This window comes from Epinephelus moara, chromosome 3 (assembly GCF_006386435.1).
Source record: "Epinephelus moara isolate mb chromosome 3, YSFRI_EMoa_1.0, whole genome shotgun sequence".
Classification (NCBI taxonomy): Eukaryota; Metazoa; Chordata; class Actinopteri; order Perciformes; family Serranidae; genus Epinephelus; species Epinephelus moara.
The window spans coordinates 38917814-38936523 of NC_065508.1; the positions used below are offsets into that span (position 1 = coordinate 38917814).

Below are 18710 nucleotides of genomic sequence, written 5' to 3' on the forward strand. Positions count from 1 at the left end.
CTGAATGGTTTTCCATGGTGCGGAGCCGCGCTTCTAATTCACTAAGCCTCACCTCCAACGCAGCAAATAAGCTACACTTGTTACAATTACCACTGTCGCTAAAGGAGGCAGAGGCATAGCTAAACATTTGGCACACCGAGCAAGAAAGAGCAGAGGGAGAAGCCATCGCTAACTGTAAAGCTAATGTAGTTACCAAGGCTAGTAACGTGCAAACAACAGCTAAGAGATTAGCAAGAAAGTCGTAAAAAGGAGGAAAGCTATAAGTGATTAAACAGAACTAGTGTGGGTTAAGACTTGAAGTAGATGTTAAAGCAACTGAAGTGAGAAAGCAGAAAGCAGGCTAGTAGAATTCACTAGAGCAGTACAGAGACGCTGTCACAGAAACACCGGAAATGACACAACTCGCTTACTGCAATACGTCAGCACGTCTGGCATTGGTTCTTGGAAAAGCTTTTAGTCTAGGTAAAATGCACTTCTACAGTAGCTTTTGTTAAAGATGAGAAACTGTCTAAAACCCTTACATGTAATAAATGTAATGCCCTTTTCTATGTACTGCATGTCAGTGTGGTCATACAGGTGCTTGAAACTAGTTTTGTATGTAATATTAATTGACAAAGGGTAATTTAGCAAGGCTAAGAGTCTACAATCATGCTACCTTCTCCGGACTGTACTTAGGTATAGTGGTACATTGAACGCAATGCTAACATTGCATGCCATCATATCAAAATGACAATGCTAAGGTGCTGATGTTAGGCAGGTATGATCTTTACGATGTTGGCCATCATTAACATTTGCTAATCAGCACCAAGCACAAAGTATAGCTGAGGCTGATGGGAATGTCAATTGACCGGTCAATCTTTTTTTGTCACAGAAAGTCATGTAAAATATAATCCATTAAAATGTAATCCTGTCAGTTCCATCAAATTGTGCATTAAAAAGGACCATAATAGTGAATATAAGACTATAGGACAGGGCTGGCTCAGGCAGTGTCTTCATTTAGGATCCTTGTGTCCTGAGGGTAGAAGCTCCTGAGCTTTTCAGTGCTGCCTGGTGTAACTAGTACCTTCTTCCTGAACTCAACAGGGAGCAAAGGCAGATATCCAGGTGGTTTAGAACTTAGATGATTCTCCTGGCCTTATTCTTGCAGCACCTGGTGTAAATGTCCTTTTATGCAGGGTAAAGCAGCACCTATAGTATGTTCAGCCAACAAATTGCTCTTTTCAGGGCCTAACAGTGGTATAGGATGCTGTTTCCATACCAGGCTGTGATGTTCCCTGCAAGGATGTTCTCGATGGTGCAGGAGTAGAAATCCCTCAGTATTTGAGGGGAGACCAGGAATTTCCTGAAGCATCTCAGGTGAAACAGTCTCTGCCTTGCCTTTCTCACCTCCGAGTCAGTATGTAGCACCCAGCTCAGGCCCTCAGTGATGTCTTTAGTTTTGCAAATATTTTGACATAAACCAAAGTACTGGACAAAGTAAAAGTTAGATAAATCACCAAAGTGATGACAAATCGTCCTGAAGGGAACATGAATGCTTGAACGAATTTCATGTAAACCTATCCAGTAGTTGCAGAGATTTTTAAGTCTTGGCCAAAGTGGTGTAACAACAGACAAGACACACAGACACTGACATCCAAATCACATAAAACCTAAACTCCAACACATCGTAACAACTTCATCATTACTGGTCTTGACAATGAAGTACGTGTTGTTTTGCACTAGTATCACAAATGATCAGCTGATTGTACTGTAAAGATTTTGTTCATTCTTTGTGCTTTTTTCTTTCCTTTTTTAGACCCCTATCCCTGTATAAAATGAAATGAATCTTTAGATAGAAACAAGTTAAACAAACACACTGTGTATCTGTTGCACCCCATTGTATCTCTCTCTTAAAACAGTCTGCCTTACTCTGTTCCCCCAGGAGAGTCCTCTGACCCAGCATCTCTCTCAGTGACCCCCAAGCCCCTCCTTACTCAGGGATATCATGGGACACTTATCCCCACTCCTCTTCCTCTCCTTCCTTTTCCTGGCCCACCCATGCAACTCCATCAGGCCCCAGGTTGTGGAGAGAGCATCTGCCCCGGAGCAGCCTCAGTCCTCTGGTAATGCTACGGGGTCAGGCAAGCGGACATGTTCGGGCGTTGTGGTGTGTAAACCCGGTGTCCTGCTGCCGGTGTGGTTGCCACTCAACCCTCCAGTGGGGGAGCAGGCGGGGAGGGCTGTTGTCTATTTCCTCTGTCTCATGTACATCTTCCTGGGTGTGTCCATCATCGCTGATCGCTTCATGGCATCCATAGAAGTCATCACATCTCAGGTATTATTGAACTTCACATTTGTAAGAACTAAAATGCAGCCACCCTTAATTTAAAACACAACTTTGTAGCTGCATTTTTACTTTGTCAGTGATCAACAGTTATTTGGTCCCATTCTACTGTCTCAAATTGTGACTGACCAAAGGGGTCTTGGGAAATTAAGCGTGCTATTATCCCACTATGTCCCCTCGTCAGCACAATGTTTCGTCATAAGATGGTTTGTATGATACCCTACAAAAATGCAGACACGACAGTTTGTATGATATCTTGCAGATTATTGCCCCGTGAATTATGTTATGTCATTAAGCTACAGTTACATAATTAACGAAAAGTTAAGGAACTTAGGTTAAGGCAAGTTAAGTTACTGTGGTTAGGTTTAGGAAAAATACATGGTGAGGATGTACCTTAAAATTACTCAAATTTCACTCAAAGCTCACATGATTCCAAACTCCATCTCCAGGGGAAAGTCCTGGGGGAAAGTCTGTGTTTCTGTGACCCATTCACCACCCCAACCTTCCTCCTTACAAGACCGCTCGGGACCCCTTCTTTGTCTAATCCCATCAGCACATTGATCAAGTAATCGCACGTAGTATGTGTACGAATTTGGGTGCGTTACTTTTCATAGGAAAACACAAGAACAGTTTATAAAAAACATCTTGGTCAGCAAGAGTAACATGCTAGCTTTAAAGCAACACAATGGAGGATTGTGCTTTTTACCTCACGGGGTCCCCCTACAGAGGAAAAGAAGGTATTGTCTGTTACAACTGTTGCAAAAAATCTTTCTGCGTGTGCATTTGTTGACAAGCCAACGATACCGGTGAACTTCCTGAAGCTGGCCGTGTAATGCGCGATCATCATGTCTTCAGAACAGGTAAAGCAGCCTTGTAGCATTTTGTACATAGATGATTAGACCGATTGCTTTATTTATTTATTCACTTTCGAAACTCAGAAATGAGTTGCTCTCTGCATGTCAGGGCTGACCTCCTCCTCACAGCGTGCGTGCGCACACACACAAACTCAACAGAGTGAAGTCAAACAACAGCAGAGAGGTCGCAGTGCAGATGAAGGGAATATAACTTCAAGATTACTCTAGTTGACGACAACTACGCTTGTTACTGTAAGTAAGTGCAATAAAAACCACTACCAGCCAAGCCAATACTTCATCAATACATGTGATCAGCATGTAGAAAGCCATATTTCAATCTGCTCTGTCCGCAGTCTCTCTTACTGCTATTATGATTTACGATCACTGTCGACACAAGCACATCGTGCTCGCGGTGCTAGCAGCAAACTGTTAAAGACAAACTAAAATGAAAGCTGTCTGTATGTAGGCTAACACTTTATCTTAAAATGTACCTGAAGCAGCCGACCTGCAGACAGTGAGTGTCCTCAGTAGAGGGTAACAGCAGTAACAGCGCCAGGTCACCATCGGTTGGGCATCCCTCCTCTTTCAGCTCTCGCCAGCGTGTGAAAGCCGGGCCAATATTAATCCTTGTTCGAGCTCTTGTTTTATCGCTCTCCCCTTTCCTTTTCTTTGTCTCCTCGGACAACACCTTCACCTTCTTCCTTTTCTTTGTCACTTCAGCCATGACAACCACATCTCACTTTGTCACCTCGGTTCGGCTACGCTACGCTAAAGAGAGGAGGGGGCTATGGCGAGGAGGGGGATATGACGTATGCCGTAAAGCAGGCAAATTTTGTAGTCATTTTTGTGTCCGGGTTCCTACCCTAACCCCGAAACTGCATAGTGCCAATGCAAGTGAAACAGACGCTCTCAAGCAATGACAGAGGTGTCATCCAACCTATTGTGAGTTGATGCAGCATCACAAGGATCTTGGATATATATATTTTGAGCAATCAAAAACTCTATTGTGTTGCTTTAAGACTGATATTTTCAAACAAAAATCATAGTCAGCTATATACTCCATAGCCAATATTATTGGGGTATGCTGGTAATTGAAAATTGAAGTGAAATAGTGTAAGATTAAAAGCACATACATTTCCAAAGTAATTGAGAAAATAAGAATGCAAACCAAATAAGTATAATAGGCACAGTAAGTCTCTGTAAGAACATAGCAGGAATGTTTCAGCCATTTCTCATAAAGGGTGGTTTACATTGCATAAAATTATGTCAGTACCATAGCAAGTAATCCAAATAATATATATTTATGTAATATAATTTGGAACAGCTAAGGGTTAAAATTAAAGTCCTTACTTAGTTTTGTTTCTCTCTGTTCAAGCCTTAGAAGAAAAATCTGATTAGACTGTCCAGAATTGGTCTAATATCCTCCGTGTTCCTTTAGAAATATCATTCCCTGCAATAACTCTCCACATGTTGCATGCTCTTTTGAATGCAGCCAATAGGTTGTCCATATCAAATGCTCTAGGTTAAAACTAGTTAAATTTTTATATTGTGATTAAAAGTGATATGATACGATATGATGTGATGCAATGCGATAGGATATGACACAGGGTTCCCACAGTCATGGAAAACCTTGCAAGGTAATGGAATTCCACAATCTAATTTTCCAGGCCTGAAAAAAGACATTAGTCTAAAGTTTTGGGAAAGTCATGGAATTTTGTTGAGTGTAATGAAATTGTTACACCAATCTCCCATGGATAACCTCCAGGTATAATGGCAAATTTATTTTCTGTGGCTGTTACGTTGGCACAGAAAATGTAGCTCTATTATGTGTAGATGTGTGATGTTTTATTTACCATTATGTAAGTATCTTCATTTTCAACCTGCGTTCCATCTCTCCCTCCATGTATGCCAGCTAGCTGGAATTATGTTTGAATAGAGTTTAAATCTCATATGTTTGAATAACACTGGGCAAGTAGGGCAAGAAAATTGATGCTGTGATAGTGTGATTTAACATGTAGGCCCATACAGACTCTGCGCCTGCAGAACGTTGTAGATTTTCTGCAGATTTTAGGAATATAGATGATGCTAGTAAAACTCAGAATGTTGTCACTGTCTCCTCAACCTCCGTGTGCATCGTGTGTTGTATTCAGTTGGCATTAAAATCAAAGTTAATGGTGTGGTTAGAAGAAATATGGAAAATTAAGACTTACTGTTTATGGATTGTTAATAGATTGACTGATTAATTTTTGTTCTCTCTGCTCTATATTGAACGTTCCATTTTAATGGCCACATGACCCACATTTTGTTGACTTATTTAAGTATTCATAAATACTCAAATAAAATTTCTGATTCAAAGTTTGTACTAAAATATACTAAGTAGTTCTTTTAGCCTGCTTGAGATATTTTTAGGTGTTAATGTACTGTGTGAAGTTGTTCAAAAGCAGTTGTTATCATAAATTAATATTGTCTATGACATTACGAGAAAAAAAAAAAACTTCCTGCAGATCATTTTGGATCACAGCTGAAAACACTTAAAAATATCTGCAGGTTCCGTTTGGACCTGAAAATCAGATACGATACGGTTCAATACAGTACGGTACGGTACAATATGATACGGTATGGTACGATACAATATACCTTTGTTGATCCGCAGAGGGGAATGCAGTAGTTACAGCAGCACGAGGACAGCAATAGTACAGAAAACAGAGATAGCAAAAGAATAAATATCAAGATGTTTACTATAAAAACATAACGGTATTAAATTAAATGTATTTGTTACATTTTGAATGTTATCCTATTGTGACACTGATTGTAATGGTATGAGTTCAGTGGTAACAGCATCTTTGACATTTTCTCACAGGAGAAAGAGGTGACCATCACCAAACCAAATGGTGAAACAACAGTAACCACAGTAAGAATCTGGAATGAGACTGTGTCCAACCTCACACTCATGGCCCTGGGCTCCTCTGCACCAGAGATCCTGCTCTCTGTTATTGAGGTATACAAGGCATTTCACGTCCTTCTAACATATACTTTCGTGCCAAAAAATGTTGTCTACCACTGTGAATGTGCTGTTTACATATCTTTGACAAAAGCCTGTGATCCTCTGAAATTTTACATTATTAAAAACCATACATGACATGATCTATCACTTGCAGCTGTGTATGTTACATCTATAAATGGACTAATAAAAAAATACAGGTTTTAACACTGTAAAGTAATTAAAATATGTTGAAACTCTGGGAAACACTTGATGTTAATTGTAAGGCAGTGCAACCACCAATGTGAGCAAAACTCACCTCATATTTATACACTGATGTATTCATGCCTATAAATGAATAATATCTATTCTGGTTCTAGTTTTCTCATACTTGTTATATATTCATATATATTTAATATTTGAGTTGACCCCTCTCCAAAGCAGACCTTTTCTATGGTCGTTACGTGGATCTCAAGTTCAGTCCCAGTTAGCATTTTAGAAAGTCTCTGATATTACGTTTGTCTTCTTTGTCCCTTAAATGTTGACAGGTGGTTGGGCACAACTTTGATGCAGGGGAGCTCGGCCCAGGCACCATAGTGGGCAGTGCTGCCTTCAATATGTTAGTGATAATTGGTCTGTGTGTTTGGGTGATCCCTAATGGAGAGTCTCGCAAGATCAAACACCTGCGAGTTTTTTTTGTTACGGCTTTTTGGAGTATTTTTGCCTACATTTGGCTCTACCTCATACTGGCTGTCATCTCACCTGGAATTGTAGAGGTGTGTTTCTGATGACTGTATGTAAATATACTGGTATTTCTAGTAATTCAAGTGAGTAAATCATGTAATGCTCATATTGCCTGTATTACCAGGTGTGGGAGGCCGTAGTGACACTGCTTTATTTTCCGGTGTGTGTGATCTTGGCTTGGATTGCTGACCGTCGCCTACTCTTCTACAAATACATGCACAAGCGTTACCGTGCTGACAAGAGGCACGGCATTGTGGTGCAAATGGAAGGAGACCTTGCACCCAAAGGCATTGACGTGATCATGGATGGAAAGTTGTCAGATGGCAGTTCGTGTCCTGGAAACTCCTCCAGTGTGACAGTCTCTGTGCAGACAGGCAATGAACTAGACCAGAACAAAGATGAGGTAAGACAAGTGGCTCAGGGAGGAATACTACATATGCAAGATTGAAGATTGAATGGTGTGAAATCATGTCAGGTTTGGCATATGTTTTGTATTAAGTAATTAGAGCTCCTTAAATTACAAAATTCTTCACTCAAATTTTGGTATGTATTTTCTTATAGAGGAAAGTATAGGTTTTTAGTATTCTTTAAAAGGCAGGAGGAAAGGAAGAGAGCTACTACCCCATGAGGCCCTGCATTAGTTTACAAGTCACACTTCATAAAAGTTTTGTCCCAAGAAATACCATTATTAAATAAGCCATGTCTTCCCATTCTGATGTTAAACCCAACAAACCCTCTGCAGGACCCCACTCCACACCCAGCCTGCATAGTCACTACTTCAAACTGGGGCATTACTGAACATGCACTGGAGCAGTTTGTGTTTTCAATAGCACTTTGTACAGAACATTTTGCAGAGCATACACCTTTATGAATACACTTTGTTTCTTTACAACCGGTTTCCTCTCTTGGACAGGTGGTCCGCATCCTGAAAGACCTGAAGGAGAAACACCCAGACAAAGACTTGGACCAGCTCATTGAGATGGCCAACTACTCTGCCCTGGTCCACCAGAAGAAGAGCCGCGCCTTCTACCGTGTCCAGGCAACACGCATGATGATTGGTGCTGGCAACATATTAAAGAAACATGCTGCTGAGCACTCACGTCGCTCAGCAGGCCAGGACACTGACAAGTCCACATGCTCGCACATTTGTTTTGAAAATGCCCAATACCAGTGTACAGAGAACTGTGGCTCTCTGAGCATTGGGGTGATTCTTGAGGGTGGCACAGGCCAGAACACTTTTTATGTGGACTACTGTACAGAAAATGGCTCCGCCAATGCTGGGGCAGACTATGAATTCAGTCAGGGAACCCTGGTGTTTTTACCAGGGGAGAGCCACAAAGAGATCAAGGTAAGCAAGTGGAAAGGGGGACTGTGGAAGGTAGCTATATATTATGAGAGGCCCCCTGAGACATATTTCATACTTGGTTTCACAAGTAACATCATACTCTCATACATACACCACTGTACTCTTACACAAACACTACTATACCCTCTTACATGTACAATCATACTCTCATACATACACCACTATACTCTCACACAAACACTACTATACCCTCTTACATGCACAATCATACTCTCATACATACACCACTATACTCTCACACAAACACTACTATACTCTCTTACATGCACAATCATACTCTCATACATACACCACTATACTCTCACACAAACACTACTATACTCTCTTACATTTATCATCATGTTTTCTTTTATTTACTGTCATACTCTTAGTGTAACAGAGGATAATATTATATGTATGTAAGTATGATAGTATGTACATGAAAGTGGCAGTATATGTAAAACAAAGTTCTAATATATGTATGAGAGAATAATATTATATTTGAAACAGAATAATAGCATATGTAAGAGAAATTAGTTGTACATGTGAATGCAAATAATCATGTGTAAGGAAAAAAATGACAGTGAATGTAAGACAGAATGATAGGGTATGTGAATGAGAATAGTTGTTTGTGTGAGAGAGTTTGATTGAAACGGAAATAGTATTGAAATCTCAGTTCCTGATTGGTTATTTTTGATGAAGCGAGAAGAAGCGGGATTGCACGGACTTGGCCCGCCTTCCCAATCATAATATGAGAAGATGGCGGACCAGGAGCGACTCAGTGAAGCTGTTGGCCTCTGACTGTCCACACAGCAGGCCGCTTAGCAGAGCGGAGCGCCCGCGGAGGCTCGCGCACTGCAGCGCTTCACGGCCTGGACACACCGGACGCGGAACTGATGCGGAGGCAGTTTTCAATCGGCGCCAATGTTAACCTATGTGACTGTCCACACAGGCCGCTGAGCAGAGCGGAGCGCCCGCGGAGGCTCGTGCACTGCAGCGCATCAGTTCGGCGTCTGGTCTAATTTTCACGAGAGCCGCAAGTGCTTCTGTCAAGCTGGATAGAGGGGATCGTACCAAACAGGAAGTCGGACACAGAAAAGACGAGAGAATCCGGCCAATTTTCAAAATAAAATAACAGCACGCACTGTGGAATGTGAGGAGAAAATACCGTGTTTATAATTTAAAATAACACAACAATGCATAACCGAACACATTTTCAATACCCTAATCACTTCATTACAATTTTAATTTTGTGTCACCGAGCCTACAGACATAACTACATAAATAAAATGGTCAGAACAATATGCCCTATTCGTTCAGTGTGTGGACAGTCAAGGGCGCCGATTGAAAACTGCCTGCGCTGCTGGGCGCTGCGCTTCGGTTCCGCGTCCGGTGTGTCCAGGCCGTGAAAAGAGACAGAAATGCTGTGCAGTCCCGCGCAATGCCGGACGTCTGGTCACCCTACAGAGGGCGACCAGGATGACCAGTTCTGATTGTTGGCGGTCCTCTTTAAGTAAACATATCCCTTTGTGTCGTTTCCACTGATCTTGAGTTTTCATATGAATTTATAATGGCACAAAAACATGTAGAAGAAGAAGAAGAAGATTTATTTATAAAGCACATTTCATACAGAAAGCAACACAATGTGCTTCACAGAAGAAATGTATAAAAACATAAAATATGAGCACATATTTACAAGCACGCAGACAGACAACAAACAAGAACATGAATGTATGCAAGCATACATGGATGCATCTTATTTAAAGTGCATAGTGATTCTAGTATTTAGTGACAAATAAAAACAATACCAATTAACAGGCTAGTTAAAAACAGCGGTAAAAAGAAATGTCTTAAGTTTACTTTTAAAAGAGCTCAGTGTTGGCGCATTTCTGACATTGCTTGGAAGGGCATTCCATCTGCTAGGAGCATAGCAGCTAAATGCTGCCTCTCCAGCTTTAGTGCGCGCACGGGGAACAACGAGGAGACCATTAGCTGATGACCTGAGAGTCATCATTGACTCATATGGCACAAGTAATTCTTTAATATATTTTGGGGCAAGGCCATTCAGTGCCTTATAGGCAATAAGAAGAATTTTAAATTCAATTCTGGCCTTCAATGGGAGCCAGTGTAAGGACTGAAGAACTGGGGTGATGTGTGTATATTTCTTAGCTCTGTGTATAGGCCTACAGTGCCTCCAGTGCACCTAAGCTTCCTTGACTGTCACCCCCTTCTAGCTGTTGGTTATTTGACAGAAAGAAAGAAATTGTCAGTGCATATCCATTAAGCTCACAGAATAATCTTTTCAAAATCATGCTGTCATGTCCCACGCTGTCAGTTTCCCTTACAATGTCCTGAGCACACCTCATTGTAGTAGTGAAAAAAATAGTAATGTTCTCCTCATTACCATTTACTTCCACAAACAAAAAATTACTTTGAAAAAGAAGGGTGCTGCAGCTTGATTTGAATGCTCCCACGTAGCGTCAATTTAGCTAGCAGTGCTCTGAGAAGGTACAGCCTTTATTTTTAGGGCTGTAAGCCAATCAGGGAATGAGGATTTAAACTGTCTTCCTGTTTGATCAAACTAACTTCCTGTTTAATTATACTCTCTCACACACAGTACTATACTCTCTCACAGTGGTGTATGTATAAGAGGATGATTGTGCATGTAAGAGGGTATAGTAGTGTTTGTGTGAGAGTATAGTGGTGAGTATGATGTTACATGTGAAACCAAGTATGAATTATGTCTCAAAGGGCCTCTCATAATATATTTCCAACTCTGAAACAATAGCAATCTCTCTACTAAAAATTGAGAGTTTGATAACAGTGAGACCTGAAACAGTAACTTTGAAAGTTGTGTTGTGATGTGTTTCAAATGTCTGCATTAAAACTGTCATGGCCTTATGCATTCATGTTGAGAGTGACCATTTAACATTTTGTGCTCACCAGGTGGGCATCTTGGATGATGACATCTTTGAGGAGGATGAGCATTTCTTTGTGCGTCTTCAGAATCTTAGGTTAGAAGAAGGTGGAAATGAAGGGACAGGAACTCCACCAAAGGGTAGACTAGTGGAGCCACTGGTTGCCACCATCACTATATTGGACGATGACCATGCTGGCATCTTCACCTTTGGCCAGCGTGTGCTGCGGGTGAGTGAGAGCACAGGTATGCTGACAGTGACAGTAGTGAGGAACTCGGGCTCCAGGGGCACTGTTGCTGTGCCATACCATACAGAAGATGGCAGTGCCAAGGCTGGGGTGGACTATGAGGAGGCCAGAGGCGAGCTGGAATTCACCAATGAACAGACAAGGTGAGGCACAGTCAGCAACCTCAGTCATACTGTAAGAGCCACAGAGTCTAATGGCTGTATTTCCTTAGAACATCAATCTATTCTTTTCCAGGAACAATGTGGTGCCAGACATTGTGACTCTTGAGGTTGCATCTTCCCACTCTTTAACACACTATACATTAAAACAAAGATTTTACATTATTAAGAACCCTTAAACAAATATATATTTTTTAAAAATAAGGTTGGCAATATTCTATATTTTCTGTCAACAAAAAACAAACAAAGAATCATAAGTTGGATACCCCGAAATCGACTGAAAATCTTCACATCAAGCAGTTGAGGTTTTTTTTTTTTCTTGTTCTGTTTTGTTTTATTTTGAGGGGTTTTGTCAGTCAGTGGGCAGTGTACTTCTGGGGACAGTCTGGTCCCCAGATTTTGCTGCAGAGTGAGTGCTCTTTGCTTTCATGCTGCTCTCAGAACAGGCAGCTGAAGACTCAGACCTAGGGTAAGTCTGAGGCAGCTGGCCAGAGGAAGTAAGGCTTTGCCTGGTTGAAATTTATCCTGAACATCCTGCTGAACCCTGTTCAAACTCTCAAACTCTGTATGGAAAAAGGTACGAATAGTCGAATATTCTTATTGAACAGCCAAATCCAATTCCACTGACATAACTCTGAGTTCAGTACAGCCCTAAAAATGACTTTTGTTGGAGACTTTTTAAAGTCCTGGATTTTTTACACTATAAAAGGATAACTTCTGCATTTTTCCACCTGGACCCTATTTCCCCATGTTAATTGGTCAAAGAGATTGACATGAACAACAATCTTTGAAACTGGCCTAGTATTGACCAAGTGGACCGCTGAAATCAACCAGTCTATTTTGGAGATGAAAACTGTGATAGATGGGATGTGCTCTCGTATCACTGAGGCAGAAGAAAAAAAATAAAATCCTACGTGCCTCCCCTGCTGTCCAGAGAGAAAGGGGGACCTATGATGTACAACGGGAATGCAGTGCTGTTTTTTCTTGACCTCAACCATTGTTTATTCAGGTGAAATTGACTGAGCATTAAGCTCTTTTACAGCAATGCCCTGAGTTAACATTCAATGGGCTGGAAGAACATAAATATATAATTGCAATAAAGTCATGAAAAAGTCCATAAAAACAAAATAAGCAGCACCAATGTCTATCAAGTATTATAAACAGCAATAAAAACAGTAAAAAGATGAAAAAGTTAAATAATTAAGAATGGAGTATGCCATAAAGGACAGATACATAACAGCAACAGCAACAACAATTAAAAAAAACAGCAATAGGTAGAAAATCATGTCTGTCAATTAATCAAAGCAGCAACACTGTAAAGCAACCATATCATCTAGCATATACATGAAATGATCTACTGATACATACCTGTCTAATTTAAATACCTCTTGTAACCTGTTAACCTTATAAACAAAAAGGAGACAATGTTTTACCCTTCTATCAATGAGAGACAACCATCCCACATTTTGATACAGCTCACAGTGGTGAGTTCTAAAACCATCCCCAGTAATAAAACGGAGAGAACTGTGGTAGACTTTATCAAGTGATTTTAGTGTGGATTGAGCTGCATGCATATACAAAATATAACCATAATCTAAGACTGACATGATAGTTGATTGAATAATTATCCTTCTCTTCTCTAAAGACAAACATGACCTCAGTCTGTACAATGCACCCAATTTAATTCTCACTTTCTTTGTGAACTCAACCACGTGTTTTAAATGAAAGCTTGTCATCTGCCCAGATGCCAAGGTATTTGTAATCTGTTACACATTCAATGTGGGTGCCATTAAGGGAACGGATGGAAAAGGTGTCAAGATCACACTTCCTTGACCTTGTGAATAACATGAATTTCGTTTTGGTTTCATTTAAAATCGGTTGAAGATTTTTTAAGGATTTCTGCAAGTAGTCAAATGCACACTGAAGGTTTGATACAGCTTCCTCTATTGATGGTGCACAAGCATAAAGAATTGTGTCATCTGCATAAAAATGCAGACAGTTTTCTGCAGAGGCACAGATATCATTTATATACAAAGTGAACAACAATGGGCCTAAAGTTGACCCTTGTGGCACACCATTTTTTAATCCTAAGAACTCTGAACCCAGCAAGCATTTTTTTGGTTTAGAAAACGTCTAATAGCCATCTACATGAAGACCTGACATCTAGGCTAAATTATGGCTGAATTTGGGCTGTCAGTGAAAATTTGGTAGACGTCTAACCATAGCCAAAGTGTAGACGTCATTAATTATACGACTATGTAGAGACCATGTCCAAAAAATGGAGATAAACATATTTTAATTACTTTTGACTCTCCATACGTGATTGAATATCATACCGCACGCCATCTGCAATGCAGAAATTACATTTAATCAATTTCAAAATTAAATCGGCTAGATTTGGGTCACATGTAGCTAGACTAATCGGAGCTAAATATAGCCAATACGTTGAAATGACGACTATTGCTTGCTGGGAATACACTCCTGCAGCATTTATATACTGGGTTCTATCAGTGAGGTAATCCTGAAACCATTTAAAGGATGCTTCATCAAAACCCAGCAAGGCCAATTTAACCAGAAGCAGTATGTGATCAACAGTATCAGTAGGGCCGCACAGTATGTCCTACGATCCAACGCTGAAACTATATCATTTAGAACCACAGTTGCTGCTGTAATCGTGCTATGGCTGGATCTGAACCCAGACTGACAGGGACTTAAAATAGCATTTGCAGACAGAAAAATACAAAGCTGTTAATTTACAAAAGATTCCAACACTTTAGCTAGGTATGATCATTTTGAGATAGGCCTATAGCTATTAGGATCATTAGTGTCTCCTCCCTTATGTAGAGGAGTCACCGGGGCTCAAAGGCACAGCAATGATGGGGGCAGCAAACTTTAAGAGATAGGGGTCTAACTGGTCTGCGCCTAAGGAGCTTTTCATGCACTTGAAACTACTTTCCAGAATTTTGCTGAGTTGTTACCACAGTCAGACAGATTTTTTAAATAATAAGTTGATTTAGCCTTTTTAACCATATAAGTACATTTGTTCTTAAGATGTCTGAAAGTTTGCCAGTCCAAATCACTACCAGTGGATCTAGCCTGTGCCCAAGCTTTATTTCTTTGTGAAATAAACTCACCTAAATCACAAATAAACCAAGGGTTACATCTGTTTTTAATCCTCAGTCTCTTAACTGGCGCATGTTTATCTGCTAAGAAGTTAAAAACAGACAAAAAGCATTACAGTGCTGGGTCAGCATCTGGGATGAGAGGTCACTTACATGTAGGTCATGTAAAAAAGCCTGTTCAACAATGTTTTTAAATGACCTCTTATGGATATACTGCAGTCCTGTTCTTTTTGTTTTACAATTTCTAATGCAGCCCACTGGGCAGTGGTCCCTAAAATCAATAGGGAACAGACAACTATGTGTGTAATGATGTGGCCTATTGGTAAGAATGAGATCTAGCGGGGAGGAATGACTGTGAATTTTCATATTTGGTCGAGTTGGCTCTGTGATTATTTGGGTGAGTTTTAATTCTGTACAAATGTCTTTCAAATCATCAGCTGCATGGGACATCCAATCTAGGTTAAAATCTCCTAAAATGAGTGTTTCAGAACTTATCAGAGGAATAAAAAGATCTGATAAACTGTTAAGTGCTTCTGGACCAGTGGAGGGTGGATGATATACACCTACAATAACCAGAGGGCAGCCATGCGGACTCAGTTTAATGGTGCACCTGAGTGCAACTTTGGTGAAGTGCAGGAAGGAATACAGCCATGTTAAAAAGGAGTTACAGGCAAGGAAACTACCATTCAGCCTCCTCCACCCTGCGATATTGGGAGTCATCTTACCCGATGGAGAGAAGAAATTCTTCAAAACTCCTGAGGATACGGCTTCTTTTTTCCGAGATCTTCCAGGAGGGACCACTAACTGACACTGATCCAAGCCTGTACTGTAGCTTCTCCGGCCGTATAGAGAATAGCTACACATCCTCTTTGATCTTCTCCATAAGTTGTTTACCAATTCTTCTGTAAGTGCAGCGCCATCCACTTTGCTTGTTTGACTGTTATTGACAGTAAAGGTAAACTTAATTTAGTGTGGCTGCACTTAAAAAAATGATCCTGGGCTCACTTTTATTATTTAAGAGGGTGTGTTTGTGTTTCAGTGATATGTTAATCACATACCGAATGATTTCAAGTGTTAAAGCAAACAAAACGGCTCCAGGCTTGGCAGGGAATTAGCTGAGTGTGTTAGATCTGAAAAGTGTCAAACGTATATCCCGTTTAGTGATTTTTGATGGTGCCATTTGTTCAGGGGGTTGGCACTTAAGGGAATGGGGAGGTTTTATTTCTTTGGGATTTCCTTTGTGTTGTGTTATATAATTATAATAATAATAATAATAATAATAATGCATTTTATTTGTTAGGGCGCCTTTCAAGCCACTCAAGGTCGCCTTACAGCAAAGATAAAAAAAGCATACATCAAACAAGAAACACAGCATACAAAACATCATACAAATACATTAAAATAGAGGGGAAGACAGTAAGACAGTGTAAGAACATTTGATCAGATGGAATGGGCAAGTCTGAACATATGTGTTTTGAGTTTGGATTATATTAAAAGAGAGGCATTATATCTTTGTAAATTTATTTCAAGGAGACTATATGGTTAGCTGGCTATATATTTGTTTATATCTTACATAGACAAGGTAGTGAAATTTGTCAGCTTTAATGTCTAAATGGGCCAATTAAAGGAAAAGAGTGTTAACATACTTACCAACCCCCCAGAACCTAAAACTGTGGGTAAATGGGGACCCATCATGCCCATTGTGTTCAGGTACCGCAGAGAAATACAGAAGGGATAAGTTAGTAAAGAGGCAAGGGTGTGGCCGCCTAGTAGGTGCTTGTGATTGGGAAATGTAAGTAGATTTAGGGGGAAAGATTATTGTTCCCCAGGAAATAGTTTGTATCAAGCAGAGGCCTGACATAGTGTTGTGGTCAGTAAGTCAACGGATAGTTTATTTCATTGAGCTGACAGTTCCTTGGGACGACTCAGTGGAAGAAGCCTATGAAAGAAAAAAGCTTAGGTATGCAGACTTAGAAGCAGAAGCTGAGCAGCGAGGATGGAAATCTAGGATTTGTCCAGTGGAAGTGGGGTGTAGGGGATTCATAGCAAGATCAGCTGTCTCACTCCTGGGGGAACTCGGAGTGCGGGGACAGAGTTTGAGGAAGACAGTGAAGGAAATGTCAGATGAAGCAGCTAGATCTAGTCAGTGGATTTGGATGAAGAAGAATAATGTCAGTTGGGGGCCAGCAGGGGGAACTACTAAGCAAGGTACATAACTCCTTGAGATCAAGTGGAGAGTGTTTGCTGATCCTGTGAGTTTATCTAGTTAGTTATCAGCTAGTGACTGCTGTGAATAGGGCAGCTGTCAACAAGGGAAAGACCATGTGACCGCTTGGAAAGACAGCTGACAGGAGGGAAAAGACCCCAAAGGTGCTGGCATGGACTAGCAACCCATGGTAGCAGTGATGAGGCCTGGCAGCCTTACTACAACCAAAATTAGCTACAGCCAACATAGGGAAAATACCCCAAGAGACAGCGAGAGCTGGGGTGGAAAATTACTCACAGGTGGATTACACGGTAACAGACATTGGAACAGACACATCTATGCATTGGATCTATGACTCAGTGAAGGATAGGGGCATGGACCTATCCACCAGGACTAGAATTAGCAGCACTCAGGGCAAGGCGAGCGCATCTATAGAGGACAAAAGTAGCACAGTCGAGAACAAGATGCTTCAGGTTTGTACTTGCGGCTAGCAGTAACATCAATAAAAGGCCTTAGAACTCATCAAGGAAAGAAGAAGTGTGTGGCAAAGAAAGGGCAGAGTAGCCGCATTGATCAGTACTTCCTAAGAAGTCAGTCGAGTCAGTCGGATGAAGTCCAGCGGCAGGTAGAAAACCACAGTTCGCAGGATATCAGTAACACTGCCCCTGAGGAGGAGGAGGAGGAGGGGGTAGTAAGAGAGGATGGAGATGACACTGAGGTCAGTATGCCAGTCAGAGAGAGAACCATGGAGCAAAAGGTTAGAGTTAGATAGCCTAGGGCAAATGACAGTAGAGAATGGGAGATAGTTAATAGAGATTTGTCAGTAATCTTAAGCAGGCTTAGAAGAAATGCAGTAGAAAAGTTAGAAAAGATGGGAGATATAATTTACTTCATATGGTGCAGAGAGGTTTGGGGTGCATGAGAGAAAGAGGGGTGAGAGGGTACAGTCATGAAAGTCTAGGCAGCAAAGAGAAATAGAGAAGTCAGTTAAGGAAAGGAGACAGTTAAGAAAGCAGTGGAAAAAGGCTACAGAAGAAGAAAGGGAGGGAATTAATGTGTTGCAAGAGGAGTTGAGAAGCAGGCTAGCAGTTCTTAGAAGGGCAGAGCATCTCAGGAAAAAGAGGAGGAAGAAGGAACATGTAAGGACAGGTTTTTTTCAGGGACCCTTTTAAGTTTGTTAAAGAATTGTTTAGCCAGGAAAAGGGCTTTTAAGTTTGTTAAAGAATTGTTTAGCCAGGAAAAGGGAAGGCAGCTCAAAGCAGAAAGGCTAGAGGTTGAAGAATATTTGAGAAATACATATTCAGATTTAGAGAAGAATAGGATAGTAGGTTTTCCACCGGATATCCCTCCATTAGGAGGGATAGAGCACGAGATGGATGTCATCTGTTCTCTAGAGCACCAACTTCTTGTGTTTATTTGAACTTAAAAAATGTCAAAACATATTTAGCTGTTGTATAGGACAAGTGTTTTCTTCATCCTTTAACTCTAAGGCAAGAGGAGTCACTATTTTAATAAATAAAAATGTTCCTGTTACTATTCAGGAAACAATTTGTGATCTATTAGGCTGTTACGTGTTAATATATTGTCAAATTTAATACTGGACGCTTCTGAATTTATATGCGGCGAATTATGATGACGTCTCTTTTATTCAGGACACTTTACTTAGGCATCAGGAGGCCATCAACATTTGCTCTAAAGCTCTTGCAAACAAGCTAAGTAAATATTTATCAAAATTGATCCATTCAGATCAGACTGGTTTTATCTCAAAGAGATCCTCTGCCAATAATTTGTGTCGGTTGTTTACACTCCATTT

At 40.6% G+C, this 18710-nt stretch overlaps 1 protein-coding gene across 1 annotated transcript in view; it reads left to right on the forward strand.

Annotated features, from left to right (window-relative positions):
• The window catches only part of slc8a2a (solute carrier family 8 member 2a), a 60355-nt gene extending 48797 nt beyond the window's left edge, over positions 1-11558 (forward strand). Inside the window, exons 2-8 of the mRNA XM_050041065.1 lie at positions 1225-1356; positions 1922-2314; positions 6038-6175; positions 6706-6933; positions 7026-7304; positions 7815-8249; positions 11193-11558. Of these exons, the coding sequence (XP_049897022.1) occupies positions 1985-2314; positions 6038-6175; positions 6706-6933; positions 7026-7304; positions 7815-8249; positions 11193-11558 (1776 nt within the window). The 5' untranslated portion in view covers positions 1225-1356; positions 1922-1984. The remainder of the gene's footprint in view (positions 1-1224; positions 1357-1921; positions 2315-6037; positions 6176-6705; positions 6934-7025; positions 7305-7814; positions 8250-11192) is intronic.
• Positions 11559-18710: the final 7152 nt, after the last annotated feature.